General features: G+C 39.8%; 1 protein-coding gene and 1 long non-coding RNA gene across 4 annotated transcripts in view; one reads left to right on the top strand and one right to left on the bottom strand.

Annotated features, from left to right (window-relative positions):
- The window catches only part of Gfrl (Glial cell line-derived neurotrophic family receptor-like), a 231,788-nt gene that overhangs the window by 132,007 nt on the left and 81,468 nt on the right, over positions 1-18,313 (bottom strand). The window contains exon 2 of the mRNA XM_086911537.1: positions 12,859-12,981. Coding sequence (XP_086767663.1) covers positions 12,859-12,981 — 123 coding nt within the window. The remainder of the gene's footprint in view (positions 1-12,858; positions 12,982-18,313) is intronic.
- The window catches only part of LOC147657071 (uncharacterized), a 125,921-nt gene continuing 122,740 nt past the window's right edge, over positions 15,133-18,313 (top strand). For 2 of the 3 annotated variants that reach the window (XR_015293150.1, XR_015293148.1), the window contains exon 1: positions 15,141-15,279. This is a non-coding gene — a long non-coding RNA (uncharacterized LOC147657071). Of the gene's footprint in view, positions 15,280-18,313 lie in introns of all 3 variants that reach the window. The other variant, XR_015293149.1, reaches the window with a different exon arrangement.

Here is an 18,313-nt window from a genome sequence, read left to right as displayed (position 1 = left end):
CCAACTATCTCTATTCGAACCCCTGCACCCTCTACGCGCTCCATTTTAACGAATACCACCCAGTGTGGTGCATGATTGTTTCGCGCGATTTATTCGATCTAATCTATTTTCTTTCTTTCTTTTTTTTTTTTTTTTTTTTTTGAGTGAAATATATAATCGATCGTAAAAATAATACGTGCGTGTGTAACACGTAACGATGAGAGAAATTCTATCCTTCTGGTTCTGGTTAATTGATCAAATCGATCGATGAATTGCGAAAGGAGAATTTTTTTTTTTCTTTTTGCATTTCTTTAAATATAAATAGATAGAAGAGTTCTTATTCGGATAATAACGAAGCGGAGATCGCAGATTTGTTTGATCGTTAAAAGGAAAGGATTCGAAGAAATATTCGAGAACATTCGGAACGAAAATTAGATGAGATCTCGTTATTAAATTTTATATTATTTTTATAATAATCCATCGACACCGAGAAAGGGGAATCTACGATTTTTATAACCGTAATGAAAATCGTCGGTCGAAGAAAAAGGTATTCCTCGAGAGGGTTTTATTAAAACGGGCGGATTATTTCGTAAGTAAGTATCTTAATTCGGATAAAAATGGGTTGCTTTTTGCCGCAGATAATGACCCTATTATATCGAGATCCCGGTTACCAACTTTTTACCAGGACTTTCGTCTCTGTGTTACGGAATATTCCCCGCAATACACGCTCCCAGATTTGAGAGCGATAGTTCCGCTTTGTATTCAACCCCGAACCTTCATACTCGTTTCGTGCACCAAAAGAAGAATTACTGTTTTTATATCCCTCTTCCCCTCTATCTCCCTCCGTTTTCTTTTTTTTTTTTTTCACGTTATATTCGCTCCTGGAACCGGACTATTAATATCTCATTATTCATTCATACGTCGTAAATATCACGAACTATTAGTCTCTCCCCTTTTTGATTATCGAACGTGATTCGTTGTTTTCTCGTTTTCGAAATTTCACTGGAAACTCGGTGGAAAAAGGAAAAAAAAAAAAAAAAGAAAGAAAGAAACAGAGGATCGAAATTCAATTAAAGCAACGAACGATATTTTCACGGGATCGAAACGTAACGAATTAAAGTCAAGCCTCTGCTGCGGGCGAAACGTTTATGGAAAAAGAGAAGGGTAGGTAAGGATAGCGCGTGCGTACAAGCGAGTTTACAGAGATACTCGCACAATTACGTTCATGCAATTGTATCGTGTCCTGACACATCTCGATACACTATTAGCTAATTTGTCGTACACCTCGTCCAAGTGAAAACACAGCGCGGCACAAACGTTCCGCGGAGGAAACGTGGACCTCGCGTATCGCGATTGGGATTCAAAGCGGCCACCGGAATCGAATGGTTAAAGCGATGTAAAAATATGAAAACCGGGTTCAAAGGATTGGCGACCTCCACCGTTCGTTCGATACGTCGAGGATAGAAGAAAAGAAAAAAAGCAATGCGCAAATGTAATTGCAACGTTTATTAAATCTACCACGATCAAATGGCTACGTGATTTTCCAATTTTTATTAAACAACCCCCGAGGAAAAAAGGTTTCCCATTCACCGCGTTACAAAGCGTGCGCGACATCCCCCTTTGATTCCGCTTCTTTCGTTTCGATTCCCATCCTTTTCTCCATAATTATCATAAAAAGCCTCGTTTCACCCGAGTGTGTTTTTCAACAACGGTGAGTCCATCGAAAAGAGAGAGAGAGAGAAAAAAAGAAGAAGAAGAAATCAACAGAAAACAAGAGCGAAATCTACGTAAAATTAACGGAATAAATCCGTTAAATGTTCGTTACTTCTATATTCCTGTTCGTGTTATACGATCGTTTTTCATTCGACCGTTTGTTATTCATTCATTTAACCTCCTCCTCCTCCTCCTCTTCTCGCTCATCTCGTTCGATTCGCCGCGCTTTAATTATCAGAATTTACGAGAATCACATCGCGAAGGGTGGTGATCGTGGCCGAAAGTTGAGCGCGAGTTTATGTAACATTCATCCGTTAGGGAAAAAAGGCGAGTGGAAAGAATGGAAAGGGAGAAAAATATGCGCGCGGCAAATATCTCGAACGAATCGCGCAACCCTTTTTCTTCCTCTCCGTTTCATCGCTCTCTCTCCCCTTCTTTTTCTCCGCCTGCTTTTCTCAGGCGCATGTTCGTCCGGGAACACTACGCAGCAGAAGCACGTGCGAAGAAGAGCACACGCGAAAAAGATCGCATACAACTGTGTACGATCTTCCTCTCTGTCGCTATCTCCCTTCCATCCAGCCCATTGTTCTCAAGAACCAACGTGCACGGCGCTTTGCCATAACAACGTACATTGTATTTTCGAACAATGGGAAAGATCCTCCGTCCTCATCGCCATTTCCACCCTCTTTGCCACCTTATCGCTGCTTTTTTCAAAGGCAAGACCAAGCTTCCCGCGCGCTTATTAATGGTGGCAAGCGGCAAACGATCGTCGAGTTTCGATCCGTGATCAAGCGCGGCCCGTTTTATTTCCCAGCCGTCGATCCATCTTTCAATTATATTCTATATTCTTCCCGCCCCGCCCTCCCCCCCTCCCCTCTCTCTCTCTCGTTACAATTCACAGACATTGTTTATTATTCGTCGATCAGCAACGAGAACCGATTCATTTTTTTTAACCGTGAATAGCCGGGGATTTCTTTTCTTTTCTTCCCTTTTCTCCCGGCACGGTGCTTTATCGCCCTCGATTACGTTTTCACGGGGCTCTCGATGCATAATACCCGATCCCCTTCTTTGTCTCATTAATTAAATGAGCCGGCGATCCTGTTATTTGCCGATCCTCGCAACAATACCGTCGGTGCCGGCGATTACTCCAGAAAAATCCAGATTATATACCAGAGATATACCCGGGGAATCACCGACATTCTCTAAAGGAATATCCTCTTATCCACATATGGCGTGGCGTGGCGGGGACGATTAAAAAATTAAAATCGGATCGTGTGACGATTTTCACGACGATAAAATTTCGACAAGTTTCCCCTTGCTCGAGATTTCATCCACACTCGCGAATCCTGTTAAAACCTTAACGTTAGCTCCTCCCCTCTCTAAACTTCGGTCTAAACGAAATAATTAACCGTTTCGTAATTTGGAGGAAAATTGCGCGTGGACTCGAAAGAAGACGCCTCTCGACCGATTGCAGAGAGAGAAGAACCAGCTTGTGTTACCACCTCCCGTGATTTGCGACCGATGAACCAATGGCGAAGTTTCCTCGCCCACCCTCTTCTTCCTTAATCGAATAATCCTCCACGGCGAACAACTTTCTACTTGTTAGAAGTACGCGCACACAGAACAAGACAATCCCGACTCTCCTTCTTTCCCCTTCGTAAATTCTTCGCAAATTCGAGGAAGAAGAAGGGCGAGGGATGGCGGTGGATGGCGTGTAACGGCGCGTGGACGATCGTTTCGCGGGCGAAATTATTCCAGAGCGGAGAAATTAGATCGTACGCAATACGATATTGCCGCATTCGTTCGCAAAGTGATTTTCGTTCGTGCGCATAATAACCAACGACGAGGCAGAATTTTCTACCCCGCCCGGACGAAGGGGGTTGGTAGTAGAACGAGCGCGATCGAGGGTTTAACGGAAGGGTGGTTTGTCTACCGGTTGCCATAACAAGGGACGAAGGGCCGCGTGCTCGTATATTCCGGATCATTTTACCGTATAAACGTTTAAGCAGTAAATTGATTGCCCCCATGCTAAACCCAATAAATGTAATCGTCGTGCCCACCGATTATATCGTTTTCGAAATCGCGCCGTGCGATCGTGCGCCGTAATCAGACGCGTAAATTTCTACGCGACACCGTGCAATTAAACAATACCCCACCAAGCCATCTCCTCCTCGCCGTGCAAGCCTCGCTGTTGTAGGATAAGCGCGCGCTCCTCTTCATTTCATTCATTTGCAATTTCGACTCGCACGATGACCCTTTCCAACAAGACGAAACGAATATCGCTCGACTTTTTCGTTCCAATTTTACAGTATTTTACAGGAACGTTTGTATCACGAGGTTAACCGGGGAGGGGGACACGCGAAACGTTCATTTGGGAAAAACTTGGGTGGAAATTTGCTTTGCTGTTACAAAAAGCTTTTCGCATTATACCGATTCGCATCGAGAGAGAAAAACTGGGCTATTTATTCGAAAGTTTTGCACAAGAAGCGGAGAAGAGGGAAGGGCGAAGAGGGAAGGAATTAAGTTCCCTCGCCAATTTCTAAAGGCAGTTTCTTATCGATACGCTGTTAACGAGATAATCCTGCGAGCAACGAAATTACGTTTACGGAAGATTTTTACGTTAAAGAGCCTAGCCAACGATACTACTCGCTCTTTTCCCCTAAGTTTCTACGGGAAAAAACTATGGACGATCGATGAAACGTTGTGAGAGAAAAAAAAGGAAAAAAGTCCTCGAAGTCCTTATAGAAAGTAAATGAAAATGTTTTCCTCGCGAGCGAGGAGTAAAAATTACTCCTGCTCCCGAATACTGAAAAACTTTTACCATTACGAAACGAGCATCGTTTGAAATAAAAAATAATAAATTTTGAAACGACGGTACGCTTCGATTTGGCGATAAAAACGAATCGAAATCGAAAAACGATACGCAAAAATTATGGATATTCGAAAATATATAAACAAATATTCGACAACAAATATTGGAGCGGAAAATTTTTATTTCCATTTTACTTTAATCGTTTGCCAATTTTATGCGCGATTTCCAAAATTTCAACCGTGGTCTATCTAAACAAAGTTCGAAAATTCCTCTCCTATCAATCGCCGTTTCTCTTGGAAGCGAAAAATTACACCCTAAGCTCTAATTGCTGAAACCCGAGGCGAGAGATAACGAAGCACACTTGCCACGAGCAAGTATAACGAGAAGTCCAATTGTTAAGCGAAGAAATCCTTTGAAAAAGAATCTGGCTTTCGTTGCCTATGAACCGTTTCATCTCAGTTTCGAATTCGATCAAGCCAGATATTTTTTTTTCCCTCTTTTCTTTTTTTGGCAAAACACGAAACTGTTGTTCCACGAAAATTTCGGAATTAGAAAAAAAAAAAAAAAAAAAAATATGGCGAAATAGCGAAACTGTCAATCACAAAGGAACGAAAAACTTGCAGTTGTTTTGTTGTTGATAACATCGCTGAATTTTATTATTTTGTGTTTCCACAGGATTAATTTGGCTCGCAGTTACAGCAAGTAAATTCGTTTATACCTTCAGGCGTAATCGATGATTTGGCTCCGGTTCAAACGATCAGTCATTCGCTCGGCCAACTGTTGACCAAATGAAAGCGTTATTTCAAATGACACGGAGATTCCCGGCGTGGGCTCGGTTTCACCTTTAACCAGACCGGCGAATATGGGACAGGAAACATAAACTTCGGCCTATGCAGTTGCCCGGCCCGCGATTTGCTACGCGGTATTTGCTACGGGCGTAAATAACACGACGATTCGCCATTTCGTTAATTATGACAATCATTTAAACTTGTCGATTGTGCGAACAATTCCGCCAAATAAACTCGACGATATCATTAACGTGATGACGATCTACTATCAATACAGCGAATACAGCGAGAACTATTGGCCAATTTTAACCTCGTTACGGCGAACTTTTACCTAATATATCGTTATATTGTTCAAAAGAATCAATTGATTCTTTTATCTTAAAACGATTCTCCTATATGAGAGAGAGAGAGAGAGAGAGAGAGAGAGAGAGAGAGAGAGAGAGAGAGAGCTCGAATATTTTTATAACATTCATTTCCTTTTTTAAATATTTACTTAACAATGGTTCATAATATCTACGTACGTTTTTGATATACTGAAAAAATATTTTTCCTTTCTTATGAAAATTTATCCTAGAAATATAAAGAAAATTAAAATTGTACCGGAATCTGCAAGTTGCGCCCAGTTTTATTTATATCTATCTCGTCAATTTAATTTAATCCCAATCTCCCTGGATTATTATTTCCTCGCATTTTTCCTAACTTTTTATCTAAACGTACGTTTCCTAATCTTTATTATCTATAAAGCTTCGATTTAACGAATCTTGTAAATAATTTTCAAAGTGTACGTTCTTTAAACGTTTAAAGCGCGTTTCGACCTAATTCTATAAATTGGGGCCGGCTCGTTAAAAAGTGAAGATACCCGGCTGCTCTCTCCCGACTTTCCCATACTATATTCACTGGAATCGATCGTGGAATGGTCGGTCCGTGTATCTTTCGCGGCGTTAGTGATAAGCCCCGAAAGCATCGGGATTAGTATACAACGATAAATCAGAATTAATTTGAACGTCGACGCTATCCCTTTTAACGTTCAGTTTTACTTGGCCTCGCGAGAGCGAGAGATCCGAAAAGGTAGATCCGAAACGAGAGATAAGAGAGATGAAAAGGTGACGAAGCAAAGGGAAACGAGAGACACAGAGAATGGTGGAAATGGAAGTGGAGGTGGAAGTCTATAGGAAGATTCATAAATCCAAATAAACGTTTTCGAGACTCTCTTCTGCCTTGCAGATTTCAAACGATCCGCGATTCTAAAGAGAATTCGAATATCCCTTTCTCTTCGGTTAATATTCCTTTTCAACGTTATTCATTGTTCCAACCGTATGGTTCAGCGACCATGGCGCTGGACAACGGTCCTTTAACGACGACTTGACGGTTGAATTTTAAAGTAAATCCGGCCCATTATTACGCGGCCGACAGGGCAATTTGTGGCCCCTTTAAAAGTGTGCATACACGCTACCACTCGTTCGAATAATCGGGATAATTTATAAAACAATCGTCCCTTTTATTCTCGTTTAATAAAAAATATATATATATATTTCGTACGATTCGCGAATATAATAACGAAAAAAATCTATTTGAAAAGGGGAAAACGTTTCATTCCGTGTAACCAAGAAAATTGTATTGTTCTTCTGTGACGGGGGAAAAAAAAAAAAAAAAAAATAATAATAATAATAATACAAAAAATGCGAAAAATAATATACACTTCCTTTGCTTAGCGGGATAAAATTAATAAACGCCGATTTTGTAAAAAAGGAAAAAGTTATTTCAGGAAGTTAAAAATTCTATTTCCAACACTTTCTGCCTTTCATTCTGGAAATAATTGTCCAGATTTAATAAACGGGAATTAAACATGAATTTTTATTCGCGAATCGTGTAACAATTTTTTATAAAAAATGCTTCCTGAATTTACCGTAATTGAATAATACGGTATGCGTAATACCGATGAAATGCGAATTTTAACCACCACGATTCTCGACCACCAATTCTCAACCATCATCTGTATCTGTATCCACACTACGAGTCTTATAAGCTTCTTCCTCCGTATATTTCATCGTATATTTTTCCATCATCATCGGATGGAACGGAACCGACGAGATTTTCTTCCTTAAGTTTACTTTTAAGACGAAACGTTCCCGTATAAATTTCTTCCTCGAACCGGGGGGAACTGTCTCGAGATATGAAGAAATTAGCGTTAAGCATAGAAAATGCTTAGGATGCCAGTAGTTGGGCGGAAACGCTTGAATAAAAATCTGCACGTGCCGGAACTCATAAATCTCGGCGCGTACGTGACGCTTCAACCGAGATCGGAAAGCTTAATCTTGCCTCGGGAAATTGGCCCTTAACAATGCAGGCCGCTCCTATCCTCGATTCGACTAACAATAAGGTAAACTGATTTCTCGCTCGTCCCATTTATAACGTATCTCCAAGTCAACTTGGAGAAATAATTGTAAAAGTTCTTTCCTAAATCGATTAAAAATTCCTCCCCCCCAAGTATCCCGCGATTTGCATCCTAATGACTTTTAACGAATCCGGCCAATTATCTTGCCAATTATAATTCGAAGAAATCGCGTTAATTCCATTTCATTTCATTACCCATTTCATGAATTAGAACACGATCGATGAATAAAATAAAATTTGATAAAACACGAGTAGACGAGTATACGCGAGAGTTTTTTCCTTCGATAAACTTCCATCATCCTGAACCAGAGTTTTCGTAACCATCTTTCAACGAATAAATAACAAAATATCTGCGGACATTTTACCATGATAACATGGAAAGTAAAGTTCCAGAAGATTGACGAGAGAGAGAGAGAGAGAGAGAGAGAGAGAGAGAGAGAGAAAAGAAAGAGAGGGAAAAGGAAAAAGAGATGCAGAGATGGTTATTTATCGACGTAAGTAGTATACCGTCCGCAAAGTGCCACCGAAGCCTTTTAATAAGGAAGTCCTCTCGTTCCATATCCCCCTGTCCTGCCCGACACGTTATTACTTCGGATATACTTGCATACACTTGGAACGTTTTCTCTCATTTTTCATCCCCTTAGATCGACACGGAGGAGGACCACGCAGAGAGATGGATGGCACGAAAAAGAATATAAAAACGAACGGCTCGTGTAACGGCATGGTTCGCACCGAATATGGAAAAGCCAACATTTGGAAATACGGAATCGATCGACAATCCTCGTTCTTCCTCCATCGATCGATTTTCTGGACAACAACCCACTTTGGAAGCGTTTGGTTGGTTGTCAAGCGCACAGAAACCCTCAGAAATCTTGGAAAAGGTACGAAAAGCGAAATTTCACTTTGAGGTGACAGGAAAATGGAAACCGGAAATTCCTTCTTGTCGCGCTTAAATGGCTGAATACATCGCGGATGCGATGCGTCCACCCGTTGATTTGTCACGGCCTTTATTCGCGTTAACGAACGCGAGCCGTTTCTATCTTTCTTCGGTTTTTTTCAACGCTCAGAATTTTCAACGTTAAAATTTCAACGTTAATCCACCTGTCTGTGTGACGAGATTTCCCCGCAACTCTTTCGTGTATCTCGGTCGCAATCACATATTTACGAAAGGAAGAGGGGTAAAAGTAAAGTGGACGTTTCGTTTCGTTTCGTGACGTTGAGGAAATCCTTGCTAAGTTGGCGAGAAATTTTCAACCGATTAAATATTCAACGGATGAAACAAGTAGATGATAGTCGAATAGAACGTGATAAATTCGAATTCTGCTGTGATCAATCGAAACACGATGATTTTTGCGACCCGTGACAGAGAGATATTGAGAATTTAAATCGTCCTCCATGCGAGTCGTGAAACTCGAATCGTCGTTACCTTTTGAATAAAGTAAAAGCGTTTATTAATCAGGCTCGACGTAGTAACGGAAAATCGATCGTGGTAAATTGAATTAGAGCAGTAGCAGGGAGGGAGGGAGGCAGGCAAAACTCTCGTGTACAAAGGGAACGAAACGGACCGTTCAAGTTGCGCGATTAAACGCAATTAAACGTTCGATCGCAATTATGCGACCGATATCGAATAAACATTCCATCCGTTTTGCCGAAAAAAAAAAAGAAAATAATAATTGCATTAAGGGCGCAGGATCAAACTGTTGAAATCGGTCCACGAAAATAACAGATCTCGAAACATTTTCCTCCAGTCGAGTGATCAGATTTTCATCGATAAGGCTAGCACGAAATGAAAGTCGGTTACGGTCGACGATATTCATCGTATGGCGCGAAACGAGGATTACGTGTAAGAATATAACAGCTGCTGAGATTATTCGAAACGTTAACAATCCCGAAAATTGTTCGCATCGATATTTTTTACATCGCGCTTCTTAGCGATAACCTTTCGCTGACTTGGACAAAATATCGTTGGCAAATCGTCTCGTTCCATCGATATTTACATCTGTTTCCGATTGTTTTCTTCAGACCTCTGGTTTCGATTCGATTAAACGAGAGGATCAATAATTCAAGGAATTCAATTAAATTCTACGATAGGAGGGGAAAAACAAAAATAATTGAATTTCGAAACGAAACTAAATAAAATTCTCCATCTGTTCCAACGGTTTTTACAATTGGACGGGAGACGAAATTGCGACGCAAGCGGACCGTCTAAGAGACAACAGTAATATGTACGGTCGGAAATGCGTCGAGTGTATCGGCAACTTCCGGTTGACCTATCTCCACGCGTTCCGCAACTGAAATTTCGACTCGCATCGACTGCGAACAGGAAGGATCGATATCTCGATCCGTGTTCCGGGGACCGCACTGTTTATGGACGGATGATTACGAGCTCGATGAATGTCCATCGATGGATTCGACGTATCAACGAACGCGAGAATAGTATAAACGCGGGGAGATATTGCGTAACAGGGAATTGCAACATCGCGTACAAATTTACAAGTAAACTTTAGAAAGAATCGGTGCCTCGATTATAAATAAAAATTTTCTCCAATTAGAGAGAGAGAGAGAGAGAGAGAGAGGAAGTGAGTGGAACGACGACGAGGAGAGGAAACTATCGGAAAAGCGGGGAAGAGTGACCATAAAAATAGTCAAGCAGATACGTGGTAAACGATGGAAAATAGTTTCTGAAACGTGAAATACGCGTCGATGCCCTTTCACCCGGATTTCCCGAAGGTGTTCAGAAAATTATCAGAGACCCAGAATTTTCAGGCTGAAGAATTTACGCGGCTCTCCCTTGATACGGTCTCCGAAGGCGATATCGTTCGCTTCTTTCTTATCCGCCCGATCTTTCCCCCCCCCCTCCCCTCCCCCTCCCCTTGAAATATCGAAATTACACGGCGCAGATCCTCGCGTAGATTCGTTCTAATCGTTCCCCCGAATCGACGAAGTAGAAATTTCTCCTCCTCCAACTCTGTTAATAATCCGTTAACGATCCTCGGGGCATGATAGGATTGTTGATGTTCAACCCTTTGTACGATTACGTGACAAAAAAACGCGACTCCTTTTTGTCCGTAAAATAAAAAAATAAAAATAAAAATCGAGCGAATATTTCATCGGACTTTTTTAGAGGAAATAACGGGTTTTTAATACATTTTACAAAACCATTGATCGTACTACTTTTTTCCCTTTAGTTGCAATACTTTATGCAGTAGCAGTAATCGATGTGAAGTGCGATTAACTTTCTGTCAAAGTTGTGGTGTATCGGATAATCTATGGATAATTGATTCTTTTTATCAAGTTACGTTCAAACTCCGATAATTGTCCTTTCGTGGAACTTTCACGGAACGAGTATTTCCGAGGTTTTTGAGATCAGATTAAAAAAAAAAAAAAAAAAAAAAAAAAACATCAAAAACACGAGGCGTTCTCTAAACGCGAATAATAATCGCGCACAATCGTTTTCCCAGATTATTTCCCACGGAAGGAGATTAGTCAATTTGCGATAAAAATCCCGAGTGAAGGGATTCGATAGTTCACGTCGGTTTTTCGAATTGTTAATTTCGACTCAACTCAACTTTTTCCAAGCGTTTGCTTCTCGCGGAGAAAACGCGATAATTAATTCGCCGGAGCAGCCATTCAGAAAATAAGCAGTCGTTTCATTCGGCGGCTCTTACCGTTCCCCGATTTTTTCCACTATACCACTATACTTTCAATTCTTTTCATTTATGATAATTTCCAATTTTTTTTATAGAAGAAAAAATAAAAGAAAGAAACGGAGATCAAAATTTCTATTCTCGAATGATAAATTTCGACATTAACCACCCCCTCCCTCTCCCGAAATTTCATTTGTTAAAAATCAATTTCGATAAAAATTTGTGCGCCGGTTTTGTTGAGAGGGAGGGAGAAGGAAGGTAGCATAAAATTACAAACGATTCGAAAGGCACCAATCAAGGTGTGCTGTGTTTTTTTTAATTACACGTAATTCAGAAGGTAGAAGTTCCGCATGTTAATCTACTTCGCTTTGCAAAGCGTTCCTCTGTTCATGCTCGCGGTCGCACGTGGTACCACGACGATATCACGCTTCCAGCCTCGTTTACTCGGTAAATTAAATACGAATTAATCCCATTTTCCCGAGACGCGTACGAAAGAGCACGTTTTAACGGCCTTCCCTACGTTTTACTTTCGTTAAAGTAAAACGCATCTAATTCCATTATTATGTAGTAGGGCCGTCCTTCTGTTTGTTTTAATTTTCACCGACTTCGCCGCTGTATTTACCCCACCATTCGTATGTATCGTTAAATTCGTTAAATTCGAACGTAAATCTTCCTCTTTAATGTATCCGAGTTGTAATTTACACGGCGGACAAAGAGCTTCGAAAACAAGGATTATTGGAAAAAGAGCGTCCGATTTGAACTTAATTTGATCGCGGATTTCAATACACTTCAGGAGTAAGCATTTTATCGAAGAAAAAAAAATTGAAATCGGACCAATATCATTTTGACAACGTCAGAAGTGATATTGTAGTAAATGCTGCTTTTTGAATTGTCAAAAATCAGCACAGATTTTCCAGGTTACGTCGATTCCAATATCTCCATTACCTTAAATGGAGATATTTTCGAGAAACGAAATCGAAAAAATATCGGGCGATAATAATCCATTTATAATTACAGCGAAGTCGAAGTGTCAATAAACTTTAAAACTGTCCAAAATTTATTACATACGAATTTTTAATTTAATATGTTTACAATTAATACTAATTGATCAAAGAATTTCCATTAACTTCAATAGATTCAGAACGCGTGGAGAAACAAAGATTTAAACAGAAAGAAAAACACGATTATACGAATATACGAAGACGAGGAAAAAGTGCGAAAAGAATGAGGTCGTCGACCGTATCTCTGGTCCCCCTCATTTTTTCGCTTCTCGTTACATTGGTCAAGAAAAAGCAGTTGCACTACTCGACACCATTCGATTTCCCAAGCTCGATACAATCCTACTTCTCTTCGTAATTATTTAAATCAAAGAAAATATTTCAGAATCGACTCGGAGATCAATTCTTATTTCTTAAAAACTGAAAGCTCCACCGGACGAGTTCGCGGCGTTCAGTAAAAATGTTTGCTTATTTTCACTGTTCTGTTTAAAAATTAAAATTAAAAGAATAATTTTTTTAACACTCACCCAGCTCTGGACCACAGACCCTCGGTATGATCTCTAGAATGGCGCTGCAGGATGCATCCTCGAAGCACAATTGACGCGCGTAAAGACAGTTCAGTATTGCAACCGGTACTTTGATGTCGGATCCTGAAAGCAGAAATAACGCGGCAGACGTTAGCAATAAAGAAGAGATAAAGTGTCTTTTTACGAGGGTATACATTCCAGAGGATGAAGGCGCAAAAAAAAAAAAAAAAAAAAAAAGAAGGGTAGACGAACAAAGCTTTGATCGCGTGGAAAATCCTTAATAATCACTATCGGGCGACTAACAATAAGAAAACACATAATGGATCCCGTTGAAATGCATTCTGATTATAGGAAATCGAAGATACTCGAACACGTAGATCGAAACGATTGAAAATGAAAATGGAACGAGAAGAAAAGAAATGATTCACTCGAGAAAAACAATGGAAAGTTACAATTGCGATTTAATATGAGTATTATTTATTGATAACAATATTTTGTTAACGAAGTAACTCACGAAAGATCGCACTTATTCATCGGGAATAGAAAGAAGAATAAATGAATGATCGAGATGCCCTTTGTAAATTTTTCTCATTCGTACGATACTAATCAAGATAAACGAAGATCGAAAATCGAAATTACTATTGTAGTAGTGTATGTAGTATAATTTGATTGAAGATTTGAAGTATGGTATAATTTAATTTTACGTAATAGAGAGTGAAAAAAAAAATAAATAAAAAGATATGGCAACTTGTGATATATAATTCACCACACAAACAAATAAACTCGAATAAACAGAGAACGAAAGCAAAAAGACGTCGAAGAAAAGAGATAACGATTTCGAGTAACTTTATAACTCGACTACGCTCGACGTTCGAAATTATCCATTTATTTCTTACGCAGATCGTGACAAGTTACTAAAAAAAATTCGTGACGAAGTTTCAAAACGGTAACCATAACCGGTAGAAGAAGAGAGCGGAGAAGTACGGTCAAAGAAGGAGAAATGAAAGTAAAAAAAAAAAAAAAAAAAAAATGGAAAACGAGGCACGGAAGAGACAGGAAAACTGTGCGGACCCTCACGGATTTTTACGAGCCACTCGCGAAACGGCAGTCGATAAAAGAAGAGAGTACCCGGCTGTAATTAATTACGAAACGTTCGCTACCGTTGGAAACAGCTATAAAAAAAAATGTACTATCTCGTATATATTCCCTCTCATGCCAGTTGTCCGTGCATATCCCGGAGCAGTGCGTTAGGAAGATAGACGGATTTTTCGAATCGTAAATCGAATTCGAAACCTTTTAACACAGCACCGCTCTTTCGAGTGCGACTAGGTTAAGGATAGCCACTTTCGATCTCGTTTTTACGACTTCGCGAACACCATTTTTCACGGATTGATCTCATTCGATGCACGATCAAGATATTTCGAAATTAGTCGTAGATTCCTGCTAGATTCGACATACAAGATATGAGAAGTTTTTCGCCTAACGTACCTACGATTTTCTCTCGTATTCGTTGTATATACGGGAAAACGAATAAGCATACGCATATACGCACAATTGAACAATACACAAGGCGAATTAGGCAGCCATTTTGACGTCGTAAATTATTAAGATATTATTGCGACGTAACAAAAGACACTCTAATTGCTCAAACAACACATCACTTTAATTTTATTTCTATTCCGCGAATGTATCAAAGCGTGCTTCGAACGAGATGCTTGCAAACGAGGATAAACAAACACAGTAATTTCCTTTTTTCTATTGTTTCGAATCGTGAAACGAAAAGTAATGCGGGGCCACGGGACGCCAAAGGAAACTGCGCAGAATATTTCATGCGTGCGAAAAAATATGAATGTTTAACAACGTGTACGAACACACCGTGGAAGTTTACAACGCTTCGCGATGGAACTGCTCGTTTTTGCCGTGAATGTAAATTTGTTTCATGTTACTTACATAAAGTAGAACGACGCCACAACCGCTTTCGACGAGGTCCGGACGAGAAAGGATCGCTTGTCTTTAAGACGTTTAAAATTTGCAGCGTAGATGGCACGGCAATCGCAAGCTATCGCTACCGTACAGCTCAATTAAGAACTTTAATCGATGCAATTATATTATTTAAAAAATATATTTTTTTATTAACGAGATATCAATGAAGAATTTTAGGATACGTTTTACTTCTATTTGTGTTAAATTATCGATAATATAGTTTTTTTTTAATTTTTTAATGCTTCATAAATAATAAAATAGTAGTCACATTGACGCCATATGTACTTCGACAGTAGAGCATTATTTTTCTATGGTGGCACGTTGTCGTCATTTTGACAAAAAGTGAATTAAAGTGAAAATCCATGGTGTTGAGTGTTAATTTTGTGCTGCAAGACATTTTCCGAAAGAGTATTACGTCCTACATCAAACGTCAATTTGGTGAGAGAAATATAAAAACACTTTTCTCCTATTACGTCATGCGTAGTTTCATATGCATAGTTCCATATGCATAGTTTACGTTATTTTCACCTTTCAAATATATTCTATCGAATATTGGGCGCCAAAATATATTATATATTTGTTAGATAAACGAACGTAATCTAAAAAATAGATTATTCCATTGCAATAAATTCTTTTCACGGTATTAAAGAAAAGAAATAGTAATTAGATTTATGATTCATCATGATTAATTAGATTAAAAGCTAACTATTTAAAAACAATTTATCGAAACGACGAAAAGGATTAAAATAATAGCAGTATTTAAAAAGAGTAGTAGGGAATAGTTAGTAAAACGTGCCCGACCAGAGTAGAATAATATTTCCATTTAACTTCCGTTGCTCTTGAACTCACTTCTCCCATCTTGCTTTTTTCCACCAAGATAATTATTCATCGTTACTATGCCATCTTTCTTTTCGGCGCCGCCTTATAATGAGACGTTTGTTTTAAGTGCATGAGGCAAAAGCTTGTTCCTTTTACACTTTTTTTTTCTTTTTTTTTTTTTTTTTTTTGCGACAAAACATTCGCGTCTAACAGAAATACACGAGAAACAACCTGGTAGTAAGGGAAAATAAAATTTGAATGAAAAAGTAAAAATGTCACATTCGACGAACGAATCGTGCGACGTACAATCGTGCTTTCATTCGAGAACGATTGCTCGTGACCTACATCGATTCGAAAGGATTCGAACCCCATTGATCATACACCACGAGTTTCGATACTACCAAGAAAATTTTTCGCGCAGTCGCGGTGGAAAAAAAATCAACAAAATTCTCCGTGTACAATTGTCTAATTCTCCGCTGTAACGCTGTATCGCAGCGTACATATTTCTATCGTGGGTTGGCACTCCTTATTCCCTAGCGGTATCGGCGGTTTATACCTCGTGCGATAAAGCACGAGAACATGCGCGTATTGTCGGCATATTGAACTGACCAGACAGTGGTAACAAGTGGAGAGATACGCGGCCACGTAATATGTACGTAATCGCGAGTTATACCGTTACATTAATTTCATGACTTACGCGGAACGTCCATGAAATTGCGATTAATCATGATTTACTCGTGTCCGAAGCGGCCACGGCCACCAGTATCGCCGGACTGACTGCGAGCTCATCGTTTCTCGCCTAACCGAAAAATCTATGTATGCACAATGTACGATTTGTACGATGATATTGTTCGCTGAACCGATATGCTTAACAGAATCAACGTTCGATAATATTGCTAATATTCCACGCCAGCATGGTAATACGATATTGTCGTATTATCGTTTAACGCACCATACAATACAATACAATCCTCCGTTAATTCTCTTAGTATCACAATTTCTTTTCATTTCTCGAATCAAATCTTCTTTCGATTTCAATTAATTAATACCGTGTTACGTGCGATATCGTTGACGTAAATGCGTTCGAAACAAGTGGGGAAGGAAAAAAGGGGGAAAAAAGAAGAAAAGAGTGTCATGCGAAACGATACGAATACGAGAAACAAAGTAGCGTGGAATAACTAGTACGGCTGTACTACGATACTGAACAAACACAGCCGAATCGATACGAAAGCGGAATATTCGTCGCGAAAGAGTCTCACGGCCAGGTCGAGCGTATTTTATTTCCGCGAAACGTATATACGAGTGAGAGAAGGGAATAGAGAAAGAGAGTAAACGTGCGAGACACGCGAACGTTATACGGAGAACGATAAAGCATTACCACGGATACAGCCATAATCTAGTTCGCCGGCATATTGACGAACCCACTCGTACAGTAATGCGTTACGAGTGGTTAGATAGGGAGGGGGCGCGTAATGTGTAATCGCCCGACGCATTATGATTCACGATCGCACACGCGAACACGATAAAGTCCAGCTGTGCGTATCCACACGTCGCTCGTATGGTCATCTGGCCTGTCCGATTCCTGCTTTCAGCCACACTGGAAAATCAACGTACCGTCATAACGATGACCGATGGCGAGAAGATTTTCTCTGTCGTGCGATAGAGATACTAGATTGTTTAGGGAATTGTCCAGCAGCCGAGAGGACGTAATTAAATAACCGATACGAATAATTAAATCATCATTCGAATTAGGAGACAATGTAATTGTAAAAGATAATTGATCGGAGGCTGTTGAACAAAAAGATTACGATATAAGAGGTTACGAATATAAAGACTCTTAACGGTCTCTTTACTTCTTTCAAGAATTTCGAAGTGAGAAAAGAAAATCTTTTTAAAAATAATTAATTCGCTCGCAAAGAATATCTGGACGAGTTTCATCTTGGACGAGTCGCGTCGAACAGACAGAGCTCCATTAGAGAAAATTAGAGAGGAACAATGAGAAAGATTTAATGGAACGAAACGTAAAAATGACAAACGTGGCATCTGGTTCCTCCGGTGATGATCGGTCGGGCTACTCATTCCGGGAAAGCCCAAAAGCTTCGAACTGCACGAATTTCTAACAAACTTTCCTTGAATAAATTAAAAAGTCGTAGACACATCCCAGAGAAGGATAGAGTATACTAATTTCTAACCGACCTCACTGGCTTTGAAATACGTGTCTGGCCTCCCAATCGGGGCGATTTCGTGCCGTTCCCTCGAACAGAGTGTCACAGAGATCCTCCAGCCATTTCCGAAGACATCAACTTTGTTTACCTCCCTCGCATAATAACTCGACCGCATCGTAATACGTTTAATTCCTTCGAAACGGTTACTCTCCTTTCCCGATATTGTTAGGTTGAAAAAGAATTTCAATCTAATAATTAAGTAAGGGCGAAAAATGATTAATTATGTCGTCTTAGTATCGATCGGATACGCATACAGATGGTATGCTAACGTGGTATGCTTTTCTGGGCTGGGCTGGAGAAAAATAAAAGGAGGAGGGAATATCGTTTTCATCGAAGAGGGTTTCGTGAATAAAATGGACGGGAACAAGTAGGTCCCAAAGCACCTAGTTGTCGCAGTGCCATGGCGCAAGCCGAGTCGCGCTATGCGG

This window comes from Apis florea, unplaced genomic scaffold (assembly GCF_048593485.1).
Source record: "Apis florea isolate Af1SG1 unplaced genomic scaffold, ASM4859348v1 contig_3325_pilon, whole genome shotgun sequence".
Lineage (NCBI taxonomy): Eukaryota > Metazoa > Arthropoda > Insecta > Hymenoptera > Apidae > Apis > Apis florea.
This window is presented reverse-complemented; position numbering and strand designations above follow the sequence as displayed.